Source organism: Misgurnus anguillicaudatus, chromosome 14 (genome assembly GCF_027580225.2).
Source record: "Misgurnus anguillicaudatus chromosome 14, ASM2758022v2, whole genome shotgun sequence".
Taxonomy (NCBI): Eukaryota; Metazoa; Chordata; class Actinopteri; order Cypriniformes; family Cobitidae; genus Misgurnus; species Misgurnus anguillicaudatus.
In genome coordinates, this window is record NC_073350.2 from 29,261,713 (window position 1) to 29,282,093 (window position 20,381).

The window sequence follows — 20,381 nt, forward strand, 5'->3', positions numbered from 1 at the left end:
ACTCATCCCAGTCTTTGCTCGCGTGACTGTATTTGTGCGTGCTGAGCAAGGAAGCGTCTCGGTCTCACAAGGACACTTTTCCACGCGCGAATACTTCTCAGAGAGGGCGCTTTCCGCATGTCGATAATTTTCTGCACGCTCATGTTTCTCGCTGGCGCATAGTTTTATGACAGATCTATTTCAGAACCAGCGGCTATAAAATAATCTGGCTGCGGGCGCGGGTCAGATATTATTGGTAACAGGTCAGTTTTGGCCCGTGGGCCGCCTGTTGCTGACCCCTGTTTTATGGCATCGCTGTGAAAAACCTTTTGACCACCTTATAAAACCACAATATATCCTTAGCAACACAGCGCTGGCAATTACCCAGCATTATGGATGTGTGAGATTTCTTATTAAAAAATGTAGAAGTCTCATTTTCAGTGACTTGAAATAGACAGAATGATAAATACTCTGAACAGAGCTTCTGGTGAGAAAGTCATTTCCTTCTTGTCCCAATATCTTAGGATGGTTTATAGAGCAGTCAGCGTTTAGAGACAGCAGTGGAAGTCTACAAGAGCCAAACACGATTGAGGAATGTCTGACTTCTGGCTGATGGGAGAGGTCAGACGCAACTCCTAATAAGGACAGAGATTTTACCAGCAGGAAGGAAAAAGTGAGTCGCTTTCAACGCTGACGGGAAAAGAAGGCAGAGCGAATGGCCAAAAGACAATCCGCAACATTCTTTTTCCCAACAACTTCCCATCTTCCCCAAATCTGGCCTACTCACATATATACAGACCCACACAAGCGTTTTTATGATTTGGCCTAAAGACAGGCAAGCCCAGACTAAGGCAGTTAGCACAAACTTTTAACCAGATCCCATCTTGTATCTATATTATACGCTATGAGGAAGTCAAACGTTTTTTCAATTAAGGGTGCAATGTGTAACCTAACAAATTAAATATTTCCTGAAAAAAGGAAACCATGACCGGCCTCAGCATCTATTAAACACTTTCCCTTACACATTCATTCAAACTTCAACCTAAAAAAGGTTCATGCACATTTGCAAGATCTTTTATCGGCTACCCACGTGTGTGTGCTCGTGTGGTTGTGTGACAGAAAGCGAGTGAGAGAGGTCGATCACACCTCAGCTGCAGAGAAGTTCCCCATTTCTGTCAAATCTCAGATGGAGGGGCAACATACGCACACACTGCAGACGGGCAGGCGCAGGGGAAAATCACAGGTAATGCTCTCAGTCATTCTGAGAACAAGAGAGGAGTGTGTATGTGTGTCTTCGCTTCCTGCTGCCACAGATGTTGAGGTTTGTGTTTACCTCCGCCCACAAACAGCGTCGTCTGCGCAAGGAGCCCAGCTGGCGGGCGGTTTCGTCATCGTCATCATACAGACAAACATCGCTATCTCTGATCGGCACTGACTTGAAAGTCGCGCTACACCACACAAGGTGGACTACTTTTGAAATCTATCAATTCACCACATACTATTCAGACTATTAAAGATCCTCCCACCCGACAGCGGCTTAGTGCCTTAACCGATGCCCTATAAATTCAGTCAAAACAAGTACATATGTACTGTACTTGAGACTCTTTTTAAAAGTACTGTTTATTAAACTATAGAATGTAAGAAATAAAAATACACAACAAGTCATTTGAGATGATATTAAAGTTTTTGCCATTTTTTAAGCAATAAAAACTAACAGTTAGAAAGAAAACTTAAATTAAGATCATAGTGAGCTTTAATAATAATAATTTTTAAAAATATGTTAATAATATATTTTTAAAATGTTTATTGCTGTTAGTTTAATAATAATAATAATAATAATAATAATAATAATAATAATGACAATAATAATAATAAAGATAGTAAAGTTTTAGCAATTTTTGTAAGTAATAAATATTTATTTTAAAATATTTTAATAATATATTGCTGTTAGTTTATTATTATTATTATTAAACTAACAGCAATAAACATTTAAAAAATATATTAACATATTTTTAAAAAATATTATTATTAAAGCTCACTTAATTTAACATTTAGTAACACATTTTTTTATTAAATTGTATGTTAACATTATTTAATTCACCGTAAATTAAAATGTAAATAAACAATTGTACTCTCTAAAAACTTATTATTTTTGGGACAATACACTAAATGCATTGTCCCAAACTAGACTCATCTATGTGTTATTATATATTTTATATTATTATGTTTTTATATAAACCATTGGCTGCCGGTGACTTCTTTTTTCCAGGGCGCACGATGCGAAGTTCGTCACAACACGTATGTACAGTAGCCCGTCATGTGTGTGATTCGTAAATCTTTTAAATACTTTTTACACAACTTGTGTTGTCACTTTTATTTATTTTACCACAAAATGACACACAATGTTAAAGTCGCAGCATAAAATACCCTTTTTATAGTGTACTGGTATTAAAACATAATACCTGCGTCCCAAACTGCCTAAATTTATACTATGTAGTAGGCGAAAAGTAGTAGGCGAGGCAAGTAGTATGCCCGAATTTAAAGTAGGTTATTCCAAAAACAGTAGGTGAAAAGTAACCGGATGACCTACTATTTTCGGTAAAATCCCGAAGTGTTAATTCGATGGACCTTTTACTATCACGTGAGCCCCCAGAAGAGGAGTTATCCAACGAAGAAGAAAAGATGCCTTGTTTTATTCAAAAATGTCCAAAAGCAGCAATACGGCTCTATTCAAATGCAAATACATACATTAAACAGCTTGTGGTTAAGTTGCGCTAGTTTAATGTCATTCCAGTTAACGAATAACTTGTTATGACGACATACAGTATGTCACGTGGTGTATCAACATGGCGGATGTAGTACATTCATACTATCCATATATATATCCATATATATATATATTGATGAGTAAGTACTTAATCTACCTTCACAGTATGTGATTTCAGACACAGACAATGTTTATTGTAGTTATGGTTTACTAATGCATTAAGTAATGTTAATGAATCGAACCTTATACTGTTACTAATGATAAATTACACACTCTGTTTCAACCCAAAATATGAACAAATTGTTGGATAAAATTAACCTTGAAAATGTCCATATTTGACCCAACCGTGAGTGCATATAATAAAATAAAACTAGGCTATAGCTTATAATCTCTGATGTAGGACATGAATGGAAAGGATGCAGTGACTCGTCTCCATTACGGCCCACACTGAAATACTCACTTCCTCTGGTCTAACTTCTCCAGAAACGAGAACTACAACTATTTCTATGAAGAAAAAATTCCCTTCAAAACAAATGTGAAAATTAAAAACAGCTCTCATCCGCTTTATTACGAGCTGCAATGAAAAAGCATCGGCCAACCTATGCGCTTCTAGTGTTGTTTTGGCTTTCGCATTTCATTGTGGCTTGCATATCTGCGCGTCCGAACCAGACCTCGGTTTCCTAAGCTTTGTTTACATTTGACAACATTGCCAGTAAACGCGTGAGTTCCTAAGCCACATCAATTTAAACTGTATCTGCTGTTTAAATGGAAACGAAGGAAGCGTGAATTTCATTACTAATACCACAAGAGCCCACGCAGACACACACACATACGCGCAGACACATTTAAGACAGGATGCTCTGTGGTCTGAGGAGCAACAACAGCATCAGGTTCTAAACAGGACCTCGAGGTCTCACGCACTTCATCGCAGGAAGACGACTGTCGTCATCACAGAGCTGTGAATGATATGCACGAGGAAAAAGATGAAGGGAATCTTTAGCGGTTACATTTAGGGGTTCTACCTACTGTAACAACACTGTATCTAACCTGTCCCTGTATTTGCAACATCAAGGTCATGGGTTTGATTCTATGGAGAACAAACATGCATAAATGCACCTGACTGTTATTATTACCGTACGCCCTCATTGTTGCTAACGTGCAATCAATACAATCAAGATCTGATTGGTCTATTGTCTCCATTGTCTACTGCATTAAAAGCTGAACTAATTTTAACTTAAGGCATGATAAAAATGCAAAGATGAGGGCGCACGTGACGCACCTATGAAAACAAAACAGATAATTGTAAAAGCACATAAACAGGCTTTCTTTATCTCCACAGCCACGGAGAACCTCGTGTCAATTACCCATGCATCACAAATTGCACTACCCCTTTTGTTGTCAGGTCAAAGACTTTTCATTTTTCGGGAGACCTCAGGGGCGGCTAATCCAGAGTCAGGTGATTTCTCGCAGACCACGTGGCGCCACTTGAAACACGCCGTTGAGGTTAGGAACTGGGCCAAAAGACACCCGGATCAGAAACTGTGTCAGAAACCCACCGTGGCACCATCTGCGTCAGGACAACAACCGCTTGTGCAAAAGGGGCTTTCCTGAGCACTTCTCTTTCCTCAAAATTACTCAAAAGTCACAAATAAACCTCTAAAGAATTGACAACCTCCAAAAAACAATAGGCTTAAAACATGATGTTTAGATCAAGAACGTCATTTCTGTAAGCATCTTTGTTTTTAAATAAACTCAGTTGGTCTTTACAAGCTGGTATTCATTCAGCAATTTGTTATAGTTTGTTACAATAATGTTTTTCGGGGAAATCGCCCCGAGAGCAGGCGAAGGGATGGCATTATTTTTCGTAGAAAAGCATGCATACACAAATACACATATCCAGGGAAACTCCTGCACTTTAGGTCATCCGGTAAAGTATACGTGTGCATTTAACAGCTTTTCTGCGGGATTAACACATTCCAAGCCAGTTTCAAAACTTAAAACCCTGGAGTATAAAGGCAAACAGAAGCTTTAACGCCTCTCTAAGAGTCAAGGTCACAAATTTGTGATTACACTCAAAGCAGAAGGGTAATTTGAGAGATTTACTGCGAGGAATTTGGTGGAAAATACCATAAGTGCTTTACTTTCCCAAAGGTAAAACCTAAAGTGGGGCACAGACATAAAAGCAGTCTGAACCAGTAAGAATCAGACTGTTCATAAAGTTGTGTGATATCTAAAAATATGTTTTACGCTATTATGTCCTTTTTTGATTCATCCATTCAAAAATAAAACGTAATTCGAAGGAAATCTGATATAATTCAATCTATGTGGAAAAAACCTTACACCCATATCGATGTGCTTCTTGATTGTAAATCTGGTTCCCTTTCTGTGTGTAAAAGTAGACGCTCAGTGTTGACATTCTCCGACCTTTATCTGCTCTCAGATTTAAAAAAATCCACTGCAGTAAACAAACACAACCACTGATCCAAAACAGTAGCATGCCATTGGCTAACTTCCTCCCATCATGTGACTTTGGCCCTGGGGCTTAAGTTACCTTATGGTGACCTCAGTTTCTTGCATGGCGAATGCAGTCAGCCTGTTTTCAAAAAGGTCACCATACAGGCCTTAAAATTAACCAATAGGGTGGTATGCGTTTGTAGTATCTGTAGTAGTACGTTTATGCATACTAGTAATTAGATGGTAGTCGCAGCATGAGGTTTATTTTCTAAAGCTTTCCAAGAAGTGTCATATTCTGTGAGAAACATTAGCCGAATTGTTTGAGAACAGCTTAAGATAAGATTCACAAAAATCAAAACTTAAACTACATTTTAAAGGAATAGTCCACTTTCTTAAAAAAAATCCAGATAATTTACTCAACACCATGTGATCCAAAATGTGGATGTCTTTCTTTGTTCAGTAGAGAAGAAATTATGTTTTTTTGAGGAAAATGTTTTTTAATGGACTTCAATGGACCCCAACACTTAACAGTTTTAATGTAGTTTAAAATTGCAGTTTCAAGAGACTCTAAACGATCCCAAACGAGGCATAAGGGGCCTTATTTAGCGAAACAATTGTCATTTTTGGCAAGAAAAATAAAAAATATGAACTTTTAAACCACAACTTCTTGTCTTTCTCCAGTCGTGTGACGAGCCAGCGCAATCCTCACATAATATGTCATCACGTCAAGAGGTCACGGATGACGTATGTGAAACCACGCCCCAGTGTTTACAAGTGTGAAGAAAGAGGACCGTTCTGACGTTGTTGTACGTGAAATGATACTAATTAATGTATTTGTGTCAGTTTATTGCTTAAAATGGTCTGTAAATGTGCGTTTCATATATGTAACACGTGACCTTTTGACGTCATTGCACAATTACGTGAGGATTGCGCTGGCGAGCCACACAGCTGGAGCAAGAAGAGAAGTTGTGGTTTAAAAGTGCATATTTTTTATCTTGCCAAAAATGACAATCGTTTCGCTAGATAAGACCCTTATGCCTCTTTTGGGATCGCTTAGAGTCCTTTGAAACTGCGATTTTAAACTACATTAAAAGTTAAGGGTCCATTAAAGTCCATTAAAATGAGAAAAATACTGGAATGTTTTCCTCAAAAAACATAATTTCTTCTTTACTGAACAAAGAAAGACATCAACATTTTGGATGACATGGTGGCGAGTAAATTATCTGGATTTTTTTTTTCTTTAAGAAAATTGACTAAACCATTTCTTTGGCTAATCTTTCTCAGAAGTTCATTGAGGGTCTTTGAGAGATCAGCGCAGATAAGCATAGCCATCAAGCATCTTAACATTCATTTAAACACAAACAATCACTTTCAATGAATGGGTCAATGAATCCGTTCCCCTCTGTGAAAATCGGATCCCTTACCCGGATCATTTCGGCCACGTAGCTCTCGGGCCCGGTGAACTCAGTCGAGTCCTTGACTTTCACCAGCACTATGAAGAAAAGGTAATGCCACATGTTGTGCTCCACCTTTATATGCTCTTCAAACGTCACCGTTTTGTTGTCAAACTTGTCCCTCTCCAAACCTGTAGAGCAAATATACAGTTTAAAATTGTGACGCATGTCTTTTGGGGCAATTGAGGTCAGTTAAGAAAATCGAGAAGTAATCTTAATGTGACAAGCGCATCTGTCAACTGCATGAAAACAGGATTTGTTTAGATTAAGATGTTAATTATATGGTTCCCACACCTTAGTTAACTTCAAATTCAAGGACCTTTCAAAGACTTTCCAGTTCCAATACCCTCAAATTCAAGGACTAAACGTGGGGACACATTTTAAGTGAGAGCAAGGTTACATCGTGTTCCCCTTTAAGATACATTGTAACAGTTCCCTTTCAAAGGGAACTTGCGCTGCGTCACTGCGGTGACACTTTGGGGACGCCTCCAGGGATAAGAGTGTGTATGAATGTGTATATCAAATTCAACCAATGGTGAGGCTTAACGACAAAGACAGGGTGACGCGAAAGCCAGGAAGTATATCGCTATATGAAATATTGCCAAAGACACCATTACAGGGATGCAGGAAGCATAGCAAAGGAAGACGCAGCGTCTCATTCCCTTCTCAGGGAACAACAGTTACATACGTAACCCGAGACGTTTTTATTTGTGAAACACAACTATGCAAAAAAACATTTTGGTATGAATCAACATTCGCATACAGAAGATATAAGATTTTAAAGCGAACAGTTTAGCATGTGTGCTTAAAAAGTCTAGAATTTTATGATATTATCCTACACTACACAGGGAATAAAATGGATTTGTTTTTGCAGAAAACTTCTTGCATAAAATAGATTCAAGCACTTCAATGAGCTGTATATATGTATGTATATTTTAAAAAAAATTCCCAGAGCCTTGAATTTTTTCCCCCAGATTCACAAACTTTCAAGGATTTTAAGGACCCGTGGGAATCCTGAAATTAGCTCTATGTAGTTTATTTAAACCTTTAATCCATGCAAGCGAAAACAATGCTGTAAGACTTAAAGTCACAATGAAATGAAGTAGCGATTGGCTTATTTTCCCCGTCATTTGGTATATCCAAGTAAACCACCTTCTGAAATGAGAAAAAATACTCATCTAGCGAGAATTGATTGGATCGTTGAAAGTTGGGTCATGTTGCTAATCGCTGCGATCCTTTCCCAGGTCATTTCTCATGACCAAAACTAAAGAGAGATCAAATCAAGGAAGGGAGGACATTTGCATTTTTTATTAAAGATTATGAAGTTTTTAAAAATAATAAAGTTTATTATACCACAATATTTCAAAGTTTTTAATTTCACTGTGAATGTGCGTTCGGCATGCATACAAATGGTTAATATTTCTTTTTTAGGGTTGTTTTAATAGTACTATCTGGAAGAGGAAGTTAAACCACGGGGAAACTGTTTGTATACAAACATGAATGATGCACGTTATGAGCGAATGGAGGTTATGTATCTTGTGATGGTCATGAAGTCATTGTTTAACGCATGACTGGCTAGTGAACAATTTGGGAAATCGTCACTTGACCAACAGCACGTCATTCCCACATGCAACATGTTTTTCCCAAAGAGCACAACAGATAGTCTTCAAAACAAATGAGCTTTCAAATGTTATGGCTATAGAAATATTTTTACAAAACCCGAATCCCACCATCTTAACTTGACTTAATAACATTTGTTCTCACCACAAATAAAGCAGGTCGTTTTTAACACTTCCTCTTTCTTCTGTTTTTCACTTCTCAGGTCAGCGAACGTGTCAATGATGACCCCGAAAATGAGGTTGAGGACGATGATGATGACCATGAAGAAGAAGAGAAGGTCGTAGATCACACGAGCTGCAAAGAGAGGCTCCTATGAAGGAAAAAGTGAGAAGATCAGTATTGTCTTTAATTCAACCGATAAATAAACATTAACCCTTTGAGCTTTATGCGTAACTGTATTTATCTCTATAACCTGATTAAAAAACAATATTCAAGGCCTGATTTAAAATGAGATTTTTTAATAATAGTTAGAAAGTCTCTGACATGACAATTTCCGAAAATATTTAAATTTCAATTGGGTTTCCCAAACACGTACAAAATCTATTTTGAAAACATCAGGTTTAATAATGAAGGGCCATGTATCTCAGTGTTATTAATAGAAACATCATAAAACCTCTTTAGATGGTTTTCGCAGAACATCCCCGACCCCGCCTCCGCTCCGCAGGCCGTGGCTCAACACCGTGACAATGCACATAAGCAGCGAGTCGCATGTGCTTTCCTTATCCTCGATCACGAGTGGAGCCGGCTGCACGCCCACGGCTGTAGGAAACAGTAAGTCAATAAGTGCTAAACAAATAAACAAACAAACACACAAACTCTTGTTCTAACAAAGCACTTCTCATGGTTGCCATCTATTCTATGAAAATCCTTTTTAAAACGAAACCTGTCAAGCTCTAGATGGCCGCATACATGCAAATCTTGGAATAAACATTTTAACATCATGTTTAACACCAAGGTTGTTTATAGTCGACTGCTATGGGGTTGCTTAAAGTGACAAGTTTAAAGAGCCTGTCCCAATTTTCAAAACACCCCAGTGCTAATTGATCATAGGGTCAAGCAGGCTTTGTGGGTTCAGACGGTTTAAACTGACTGATTATCAAATCAAACAGACCCATTTGCAACTTAGAATTAACCTTAGACCAGCATGAGCCTGCTTAAACTGTTAGTGCCTGACTGTCATTAACCTCTGACCCCAAGCATCACCCCTCAGAACTTTCCAGGGGTCTCTTTTCTGTGTCCAATGGCCAACCATTCTACTCAGATTTACTAATCAGTGTGTCTTTGTGTGTGTGTGTATAGAGAGAGAGAGAGAGAGAGAGAGAGAGAGAGAGATGCAGGTGATGGGGTTCATACCATCCATCACGGTCTCCGTAGAGCAATTCTCTTCTGTCCGACACACAGCGCCCGCCAGGAACTCTCCCATCTTACTGGCAGGATGCTCTAAATGGAAAACCAACAAATTACAAGCTACAAATTATTACTCTTAAATAAGCTTGTCTGTGTGTGACTTTATTTGCCTTGTTTGACCTACAGTAGCCAGTTCCTGAGTGAACCTCACTAAGGGGCTGTTTATACCTGGTAATAAGATGCATTTTGGTCAATCGGATCACAAGTGAGACACTTTCATGTTTTCTCCTGTAATCTGTCTGGTTTGTCGACTTTTTAAAGTGCTTCTGTCCTGATTTTCTGAGGTGGTGGTCTGTGGGCGAGTCCCTCTGCTGTCGTTTAAAGTGGAAGAAATGACCATTGACGTGTTATCTTCAGACATGTTTGCGAAGTTTTTTTTTTCCAAACTTACAGCGTGCATCACCCTCAGACTGTAAACGAAGGCCAGGCGCACAAAAAAAACAGCTGGGGCGCACCAGATAACACGTCAGCCGCGTCACTGCAGTCACATGACTTTAGTCTTGCGCATGCGCTTCACAACAGATGTGGAAGAGAAGACAATGCTGAATAAAGTCATAATTTTTGTTCTTTTTGGACCAAAATGTATTTTGGATGCTCCAACACATTCTAACTGACCCACTGATGTCACATGGACTACTTTGATGATGTTTTTATTACCTTTCTGGACATGGACAGTAAACCATACACAAATTTTCAATGAAGAGTCAGCAAGCTCTCGGACTAAATCAAAAAACATCTTAACCCTTTAACTGGCGCAGCCCTTTTTGAGTGAAGGGTTGGTGAAAAGGTGATATACACCTTTAAATTAATATAACTCTGGCATTTTTTTTTTTTTTGGTCTAGATGCCTAATTTTGGTTTTAATTTTGGTAATTTTTTGTTTTAAGGAAGACACTTCAACGTTTTTTAGGGAAGTGTCTGGAGGAGAAAATATTCATTTTTTTTAAGCAGTTTAAATTTATTTGTAATAAATAAAAATGCAATATAGTATTATTTTTAATACATAAAATTGTAAAAAAACTGAGGTTTGTGCTGGTTTGCTTTGAGGTTTGCTGCCTACTTGTGTCACAAATGAATAAATTACAGTTACTGCATTATTATTACAGCTAAAAGGTTTTGAAATATGAAAACTACATTCTTAGACATTTCCAACAATATATAGTTTGTCGTGATAGATTAACATTTACATAGAAAATATTGAAGTAAACATAGGTGTCCCGCTCACGGGACAATTAACGGGTTAAACTGTGTTATGAAGATGAACGGAGGTCTTACGAGTTTGGAACGACAGGAGAGTGAGCCATTAATAACATTATTTTCATTTTTGATGAACTATCCCTTTAATACCAAGTATACACAGACTCCAAAACACGTGCAGGTCACCTTGCATTTACTTTTATGCATTCTTCAGATGCTTTTCTGCAAAGCTTTATACACTGCATACTTTTCAAGTTATACTTTCTAACACTATGTGAACTAACTTGAAATCGAACCCATGGTTTTGACGCAACTACTGCTATGCACAGCAAGTTGAGCTACACTTTAGCCCAAATTTTTTTTTTTTATGAAATTGTATTTCACTTACACGAAATTAAAGCTATTTAAAAACTATAAACAGAGGCAGACACTACTTGAGTATTTTAAGTAAATTTTCCAAGCATCTGTGCTTTATCAGAGTGGGAAAATTTACTTTAATTTACTAAAAAAATTTCACTACATTCTAAAGCATAGAATCACACTGTGTATTCCTAAAATTTGTGTACTTTTACTTTTCTTGAGTAAAAGTACAAAAGCACTTTTTACTTAAGTAAAAGTAAAAAAAAATACTAGATGTTTAATGTACTTAAATATTAAATATAAACCAAAACCTTGAAATTATGAAATGTAGTGGAGTGAAAATTATGATAATATGCTTTGAAATGAAAAAGACTGATAAAATACAAATACTTAAAAATGAACTTTTATGTACTGTAGTAAATAAAAATACTTGAGTAGTGTCTGCCTCTGACTATAATACAGCTCACACAATACAATGTAGTTCTGCACAGTGTCATAATATGCAAATCCTTATTACATAACGCCAAGTTTTCGAGAAACGCCTAAAGCGAGTCTTTGACAGAAGTGCTGTATAAATCATAATACATATCTGGAAGTCATGACAGTGTGCATGACGCTCTGCTGTTTATTCTCATTGTTTTAAAGTAAAGTTTTATTTAATAAAACAAAATTTATAACATATAGTTTTAAACATATCTTAACTGTATTTTATTAATTCTGTACTCTGCACAATGACAAAAAAGTTAAACTAATTTAAATTGAATATATAACAACAAATAGGCTATTAAAATGATTTATATATATTTTCAAATGAAATAATAAAAATGTTTGTTTTTTCTGCATTATGAATATTTGCAGTAATGGAAATTAAAATAAAAGTCATAAAAACTAAGTAACAGTGCAAAAAGCTCTAATTTGGTGTTTGCTCTCTTTAAAAAATATATATTTGTAAATTTTTTATTTATTTATTTTATCTTATTTAATAATTTATTAATTACTAATTTAATTTATCTAATTTTTTTGTTTTGATGTATTTTAGAAGAGATAACTGATTAGATGTTTATATATAATACATTGTGGCATAAAATGGTTACCATCTCAAAGCATTGTTTGACCCAAAGCAGACATCCACAAACAATCTGCCATTCTCACCCAGACTTTTATTTGATATCCTGTCCACAGTCAGGATGAAGTCATCTTTAAATATGATGTATCCCACGATGGAGAAAAGGTAGACCAGGATGAGAGCCAGGACGGCGGTCAGAACGATGGAGCGTCCGTTCCTGGTGACGCTCTTGATGACGTTCAGCAGCGTCTCTTCTCTGTAGATCAGGTCAAAGAGCTACAGAGTAACGTGAGAATGTGGGTGTGTGTATACACTATACATGTGAGTGAAAGTGTCAAAGGTGAAAGGTCAGTTAAAGATGACACCCAGGTGTAAAAGATGGTACTACTCACGAGCAAGCTGTAGAAGAACACGTGAACGAAAACTCCAAGGCTGCATATGATGAGATAGAGCAGATGATACAAGAACTCCACATCCATGATCATCGCTTTATAGCCTCTCGTGAACGTCCCGCGATTGCCCACGAAACTCATCAGGAAAATCACTTTATTGCACACCTGAAAACAAAAACAAACGCATCAAAAAACTGATGTAGAATTCAGTCTTGGTCGAGTATAGTGATGAGAATATTGATAAAGCTAGATAACAGATAAAAATATTTTGCTTACAGAAACAATAAAGGTTATAAAATAGAGTTAAACACAGTGTAAAATATTCAGTTTTGGGGAAAGTTACTTTTAAAATAATGCATTAGAAATATTAAGTTACTCCCCAAAAAAGTAACTAATTGCGTTACTTAGTTACATTTCATGGAAAGTAATACTTATGTTACTTTTAAGTTACTTTTGCGTTACTTTTTGTTACTTCGCTGAGGCTTGATCCCTTTCAGGCCTTGCAGATGTTTTTTTATGACTGAGAAGTTTTGCATTCAGAAATTGCATATTTCCATTGCAAAAATGTCAAGCTCTGGCCTGCCATCTCTGTTTCTGACTTAAAATGTTCCCGCTCAGGATCGCACGCATCGAGTGCGTAATTCTACGTGACTACGTTTAGTTTAATTTAGTATATTATTTTTTTTTTTAAATAAAATTAATTAATTTGAAAAGTAACTTGCATTACTTTTTAAAAAAGTAGTTCAAATATTAATGTGTACATTTAAAAAGTAATGTGTTACTTTACTCGTTACTTTAGAAAAGTATTATTATTACGTAATGCACGTTACTTGTAATGCGTTACCCCAACACTGCAAATATCACATAGACAGAGTGTTGGGGAAAGTTACTTTTAAAAGTAATGCATTACAATATTAAGTTACTCCCAAATAAAATAAGTAACTAATTGCGTTACTTAGATACTTTTCATGGAAAGTAATGCTTACGTTACTTTTTAGTTACTTTGCGTTACTTTTTTTGCTGAGGCTTGATCTCTTTCAGGCCTTGCAGGTGTTTTTTATGACTGAAAAGTTCTGCATTCAGAAATTAAATATTTCATCACAAAAATGTCGAGCTCTGGCCTGCCATCTCCGTTTCTGATTCAAACTGTTCCCACACAGGCGTGTACGCAAAGACTGCATAATGTGACTACGTTTAGTTTAATTCAGTATATATTTTTTAATCAAATTAATTAAGCTAAAAAAGTAACTCAAATATCAATGTATACTCGTTACTTCAGAAAAGTAATATTACTACGTAATGCACGTTACTTGTAATGCGTTACCCCAACACTGCATATACACAATATGCAAATATTACATAATGCCACTTTTTTAACGCCTGAAGCAAATTTTTGACAAAAGCGCTGTGTAAATCACAATATCTGGATGTTATGCGAGTGTGAATGACTTTCTCAGCTTTATCTCAAGGTTTTAAAAAAATTACAAATAAAATAAATTGTATAGCTGTATTTTAGTATTCATTAGTTATGTAGGATGCACAATGACAAACATATATTTCATATTACCATGATGTATAAACACTTTCATTAAAAAAATGCAGTCAAAATAACTAAAACTAAATAAATTAAAAAACTACAACTAAAACTACAACTCCAAGTGATTGACAAGCTTTAATTATCAGTTCTTTCCTCAGGGGTGTTAACGAAATGTATTTACAAAGTAAAAATGTTACTAGCCATTGACATGTGCTGCATATATTAGATGTTAGTTATTGTTGATTTTGTTTGTTTGGTCTTCTTGTCATCTGAGTGTGCAAACGATGAGAAACGTCTAACATTGTACCGTGAAGGCCGTGTGGAATGCCCCTGTGACGCACGCCACACCCCAATGCAACACACAGCGAGATGCCCTTCAGCGACACTTCTGGCTCGCTGAGTTTTGGCAGAGGACCGAGTTGAAACACTCTCACACTCACATTAAACGCCCCGAGCAGAAACAGGGTAGGCTCCAGGCCAACCGAAAAGATGAGGCGTAGTATGGTAGAGGCGATGAGGGCCCTGATCCCGTGAGGCTGAGGAAGAACTATAACAATGGCCAGCGAAACCAACATGGCCGCCCATAGCAGCGCGGAGAGGTGTGGCTCCAGGGTGCCTGAAGGGAAAGAGATAAACACATTCTGACATGTGCGTAAGCCATCAATCAAGTGCGATGATAAAAATAGCACCAAACTGACATGAACACCATCTGTCACTGTCACAGTAAGATCGTCATTGATGCTATTAAACAATTTTCGGGCTCTGGATTTAATTAATGATCAGCAATGCAAAAAGATATTATTGTATATATTGTACTGCCTGAGTTACGTTAACGTTTGTTAATTTAATCCAACTTAAAACTTCTACTATGCATGAGCACTAAATATATAAGTATTAAAATTAGCTTTAGCAAACTATTGTGATATGTGCATTTGCAATATTTTGGGTAGTTAGTACAGTAGCACCATGCAAAAGCTCAGCGTTAGGAACCCAAATATATCACGGGTGATCCTGCCCGTGCATTACATGCAATCTCTTGACCATCAACAAAAACAACAGATTTGCCAAAGACAAGGCAAAAGTACATTTACTGTCATTACCCATGACTACAGTACGGGTGCATCTGAAAAAGCGCTTCTGCATGTACAGTATAAACAGGATTCCCTACAGTACTTGCAGGTTCACCTGTTGAACATGTTTGGGCACATTCTAGAGGAAAGAAGCTTAAAAAAATAAAACAGGAACGTTACATAACCGAGAAGGTGTGACACGTTTAAATCCGTTACGGTTCACTTAACTCATGAGACATGTTGGCATCTATTTACTGTAATCCTTGCTTCATTTTAGGTTTAGGCTAACAACTGTGAAACTAACATTGAACAAATACATTAAAATATTCCTCAGTGTGTGTGTGTACGCAGACAAAAATGAGGTCAACTGGATTTGCAGGATATTCACAGATGCAATAACTCTTTCTTTCTCTCTTTCGCTCTCCCGCCTGAAAGCAGACCACATGACAGGTGCTGGTTACATAACGCGTGCTAAAAATACCACGGCTGAAAGATGCATAAGCGTCGGGTTTTGAGCGAGGATGGGCTCAGGAGACGAGCCGAGCTGGGCTTTGGATCGACAGGCCTGGCGGGTGACCAGGAAATCGGCGGATCGTGGCCCAGAGTGTGTGTGTGTCTTTACAAACAGACGGGAAAAGCTTTATTCCATTCATTTCCACACATACTTGACCTATACATCAAACGAATACGAGTTTCCTGTGCACAAAACACAAAGATTTATTTAGTCTGTTCCCTAGCCATGTTCAGTAAGGAAGTGGCTATATCTGGCTCTTTGACAGTAAAGGTGTAGATCTCCGTGCCGCTGGTGTAGAGTCATGCTATGAATTGGTAGGCTGCACACACGGTGACCTATTTCTCGGGCACTCGTCGTAGGTTTTGAATGGTTACATTCTAGGGACAGGCGGGAGGGTGGAAGGAACTTGTTGAACGGGCGGACGCGTCTCTTACACACATTTGGGAATTAAGCAGGTTTGATCCCTGGTTTGACCTTTACACTTACTGTACAGAGACCTACTGATCTCTGCAGAAGGCCTTCAAAGCCGGCTTTAGAGGTGGTGACTGGCTTTAAAGGCTTCTAAGGTTTTCGTTTCCACTGTAGCACTAGCAAACTAGGTCACACTAGATGCAGACTAGTGATAAGATAAACCAGACTGTACTTTTTTGAGTGGTACGCAACCCTATTGATGACAAATAGCAACAGCGATGTTTGTCTTAGAAGTACCGAATTGCATACGACAAAACAGTCAGACAGAAAAAAGAAACGGGTGTGGGGTCGTTGTCGAGAACTTTTCAGGAAATGAAAAACACAATATTTTAAAGATAGTTAATATTATTATACTGTTCTGTCCATCATTAAAATAAGGGTATACAGTATGAAGCAGTAAATAGATCAAAACATTATAAATGACTGAACCTGGCCTAATGCATTCATATTTTAATATTAAAAGACCAAATTCAATATAGGCCTATCTTATAACGGATACTACTATGTGGGTCAGTGACATAAATGTGTTTTTTACTTGTTTTAAAAGCATGCATCAGGATTATTTCAATGCACATAGTGTATTAATGTTAATTGTATGCAATAAAAAAATTAATTTGTACCATTTTTATGAAGGTTAAGACTAAATGGTCCTGAAAATGTCAAATGGTGTATTTATCCACCTTGATGGCATGTAAGCGTTATCAAATATATATATTTTAAAATATAATTTTATTAGTTATTTCTAAATGTCCATTTGAATGCATTTAATGTGTTTATTCCACATCTTTTATGAATATATTTAGATTTTAATTTAAAAAAATACTAGTTACACCAATTGTCACAGACCGGTTACACCACATTGACATTTTTGCAATTATTCCCCCAAATATTCTTTCAAAATGAAATAAAACCAGACATTTTAGAATTCGTCCTCAAAAAAAGAGAATGTATTCAAGTAACCTGGAAATTTATTTTGAAATTTTAACCCTTTTACATTTAATTTATCCATACGGACACAAAATAATTAACGTCACGTCATTGACCCATGTACAGTACAGGCAGGCGGATGGGCACAGAATATAAACACAAGTTTTGGGGTAATGTTTTTCCATAGTAAAACAAAGACACTGAGTGCGTTAACATGCACAGTCTTACGCCGTTTATGCTTAAAAGGGACATTTCACAAGACTTTTTAAAGATGTAAAATAAATCTTTGGTGTCCTTAGAGTACGTATGTGAAATTTTAGCTCAAAATACCATATAGATCATTTATTATAACATGTTAAAATTGCCACTCTGTAGGTGTGAGCAAAAACGTTTTTGAGTGTGTCCTTTAATATGGTTGGATAGTGCAGATTAAGGGGCGGTATTATCCCCTTCTGACATCACAAAGGGAGCCAGATTTCAATTACCTATTTTTTCCACATGCTTGCAGGGAATGGTTTACCAAAACAAAGTTACTGGGTTGATCTTTTACACATATACTAGGTTGATAAAAACACTGCGGATCCAATTTTAGCACTTAAACGTTCATTATATGTCCCCTTTAATAAACTGGTAACGTGTGGGGTCATGTAAATGCATAAATCGGTTTTCTTTCATCAGGGAAAGCCCGATCACCACAGGTAGTTTTTTGCTCATTACCCCGATTTTGAGTTGCATGTAACCACCTTAACTGGCTTTTTACAGTTTTGTTCATGTGCGCATTTTTCCACAAGTAGGCGCAAAGTAATGCGCAAAGTAAAGTCGGTGCTCGACTCAAGCAGTTGGCAGAGAAACTGCAAAAATAAATCTCATGTTACATTTACAGGTTCTGCAAACATGAGAAGAGATACAACATTATAGCCTAATGCTGGATTCACACCAAACGCGGTATAGACGGCAAAAACTCGCTATTTGCACGTAGTTGGACGCTTGAACATTTCGAGTTTACTCACTTCATTTGCTCGTGAAATTGGGAGGGGCTTCTGCGACTCTGCTCGCTTCCTGTAATCACGTCACTACTAAATCAAGCTCCTGATTGGTTAACGCAGCGGGATTTTCCGCCAAAGTTAAGATTTTTCAACTCGCGCGTTTCCCGCAGCAACACTCAATTCGCGTCATCCACGCAAACTAGACGTGCGAATGAGGCGGATTCGCATCTACCGTGCCGTGCTAAACACCATATTCGCGCCGTGAGACCTCCAGACGCGCGTAAACGCATCTTTACATTGACTTAACATTGAAATCATTCGCGCTTGGCGCCTATACAGCGGCTGGTGTGAACGCAACATAAGACAGATTTCCTGTCACCTTTTGAATGACTATATGTACTGTAGGCGGTGAAGTCACTGTCTGCGAAAAACCTGACAAATCTCCAAATACCATGTAAACGCAGTTTTATGCATAGCCGGTTAATTGATTTGCATGTAAATGCATGAAAACAGTTTTCTATAAGAAGCAGATTTTTGATAGTTTTGCGTTTATTCTGTGCATGTAAAGGTACTCACTGCGTTACACAGAGTAGGCATAAGACAGTGATTTGATATTGGCAGGGTGGAGTAACAATGTTTTACAGACAGTTTATGAATCAAATGTAGTTTGGAGGTTTCGTCACAGTGTCTTTAATCATTTTAATTTGTTAAATATTTCCAAAACCCACATGCAAACGTAAAGGGGGATCAATAGCAATGATTTATTTATCCAAAGTTACCTTAACTATAAAAACCTTTAATACTGAATCTGTTATGCCTTGTTAATTATCAAACTAGGAGCCTAGCATAAACATTACTAGAGATAACCCAGTCAGACATGTCATCATGTTTTACAACCACATTTACTGCATGGGCGAAACTTCACATTTACCTTTGATATGGTTTACATTTTCTTTTATTTGTTTGATTTTCAAGTTATGACCTACATTGAACCAGATGTATGATTCAGTTGCAAATGTGATTCTTGGCTCCTAGAGGGGCGTTTGTTTAGTGACTACAAGAGTGTGGAGTTAAAGTCTAAACGCTTGCGTACGTGAGAAAGAGAGAGACTGAAACAAAAGAGCCTGCAGAGCCTGACCCCAGTCTGAACAAAGCAGAGTTTATGCCCGTCACAATGTGGCACTTATGCCAGTCACAATGACTGGATGAAAGAAAGAAAAAAAGAAAGAAATAGCGAGAGAGACTAATGTAGGACATATTACAAGTGTTCAACATTAATTCATAATTGCGGATGCTATCTACATCTTGTTGCTATGATGTAACAATGAAGTAGCTGCCAACAATTAGTCTTTATCTGGGTCTCTGTTTCTAGGGTCAAATCTCAGCACTGAGATACACAGGTGTCACATGTACCTGTATACACATACAGTATAAACACACACAGACACGTTTGATCGGAAAGAATGGGGAGGTGCTTAACCGAAGCTTATGAGATTAATGGAGAGCGTGTATGTGAGCTCTGGATTCGAGTGACATGTTACGAGAGCAATCTCAAGCAAGCGGGCAATATCAATAACCAGGTTACGCCCTGACGTAAGGACAGTTATGTGCATCATTTCCGCAGGGCTCCATGAAATGAACACACTGTGTTGTATTATAAATGCTTTTTTTTTAAATATTCATGTTGATGTTTCACACGACTCTTAATAGGTGCGATTATGGGTTTGGGATGATGAGTGATTTGATATCCAAGTGATTTTGTCATCAGTCTGACTGTAAGTGTCATTTAACTTTGCTTTATATGCTGTGGCGGAGTAATACCAAAGATATTGGATATAACAAGATTAAGCACTCCTATTACTATGAATAGGGGACAATGCAACGCTCAATATGGCCGCTTTGGCGACAGAAGTCCCAAATGCAAACAAAAATATGAATATAAAAATCTATATATAACTCTTGTCCAATCAAACCTAAACTGTTATATTAAAAATTATGCTTGTTTCGTTCATACTTAAATATAGTAACATATTTAAAGACATGTATAAATGTGGTATGCTTCTGAGTATTAAATTGAATGAATACTATATAAATCGAAACATAAATCATTGTGCGCAACTGAGATGAGTAGCACCTCATATTTCTCAGAATAAATTATAAAAGATGAGTTATAACAGATAT

The 20,381-nt window shown here is 37.1% G+C and overlaps 1 protein-coding gene across 21 annotated transcripts in view; it reads right to left on the minus strand.

Moving 5' to 3' along the window:
* The window catches only part of itpr1b (inositol 1,4,5-trisphosphate receptor, type 1b), a 163,794-nt gene that overhangs the window by 9,249 nt on the left and 134,164 nt on the right, over window positions 1–20,381 (minus strand). For all 21 annotated transcript variants that reach the window (XM_055183320.2, XM_055183318.2, XM_055183309.2 and 18 more), the window contains 7 exons: window positions 14,673–14,848; window positions 12,696–12,860; window positions 12,390–12,579; window positions 9,628–9,714; window positions 8,888–9,033; window positions 8,419–8,584; window positions 6,625–6,785 (listed from right to left, as the gene is read on the minus strand). In XM_055183320.2, the coding sequence (XP_055039295.2) occupies window positions 6,625–6,785; window positions 8,419–8,584; window positions 8,888–9,033; window positions 9,628–9,714; window positions 12,390–12,579; window positions 12,696–12,860; window positions 14,673–14,848 (1,091 nt within the window). The remainder of the gene's footprint in view (window positions 1–6,624; window positions 6,786–8,418; window positions 8,585–8,887; window positions 9,034–9,627; window positions 9,715–12,389; window positions 12,580–12,695; window positions 12,861–14,672; window positions 14,849–20,381) is intronic.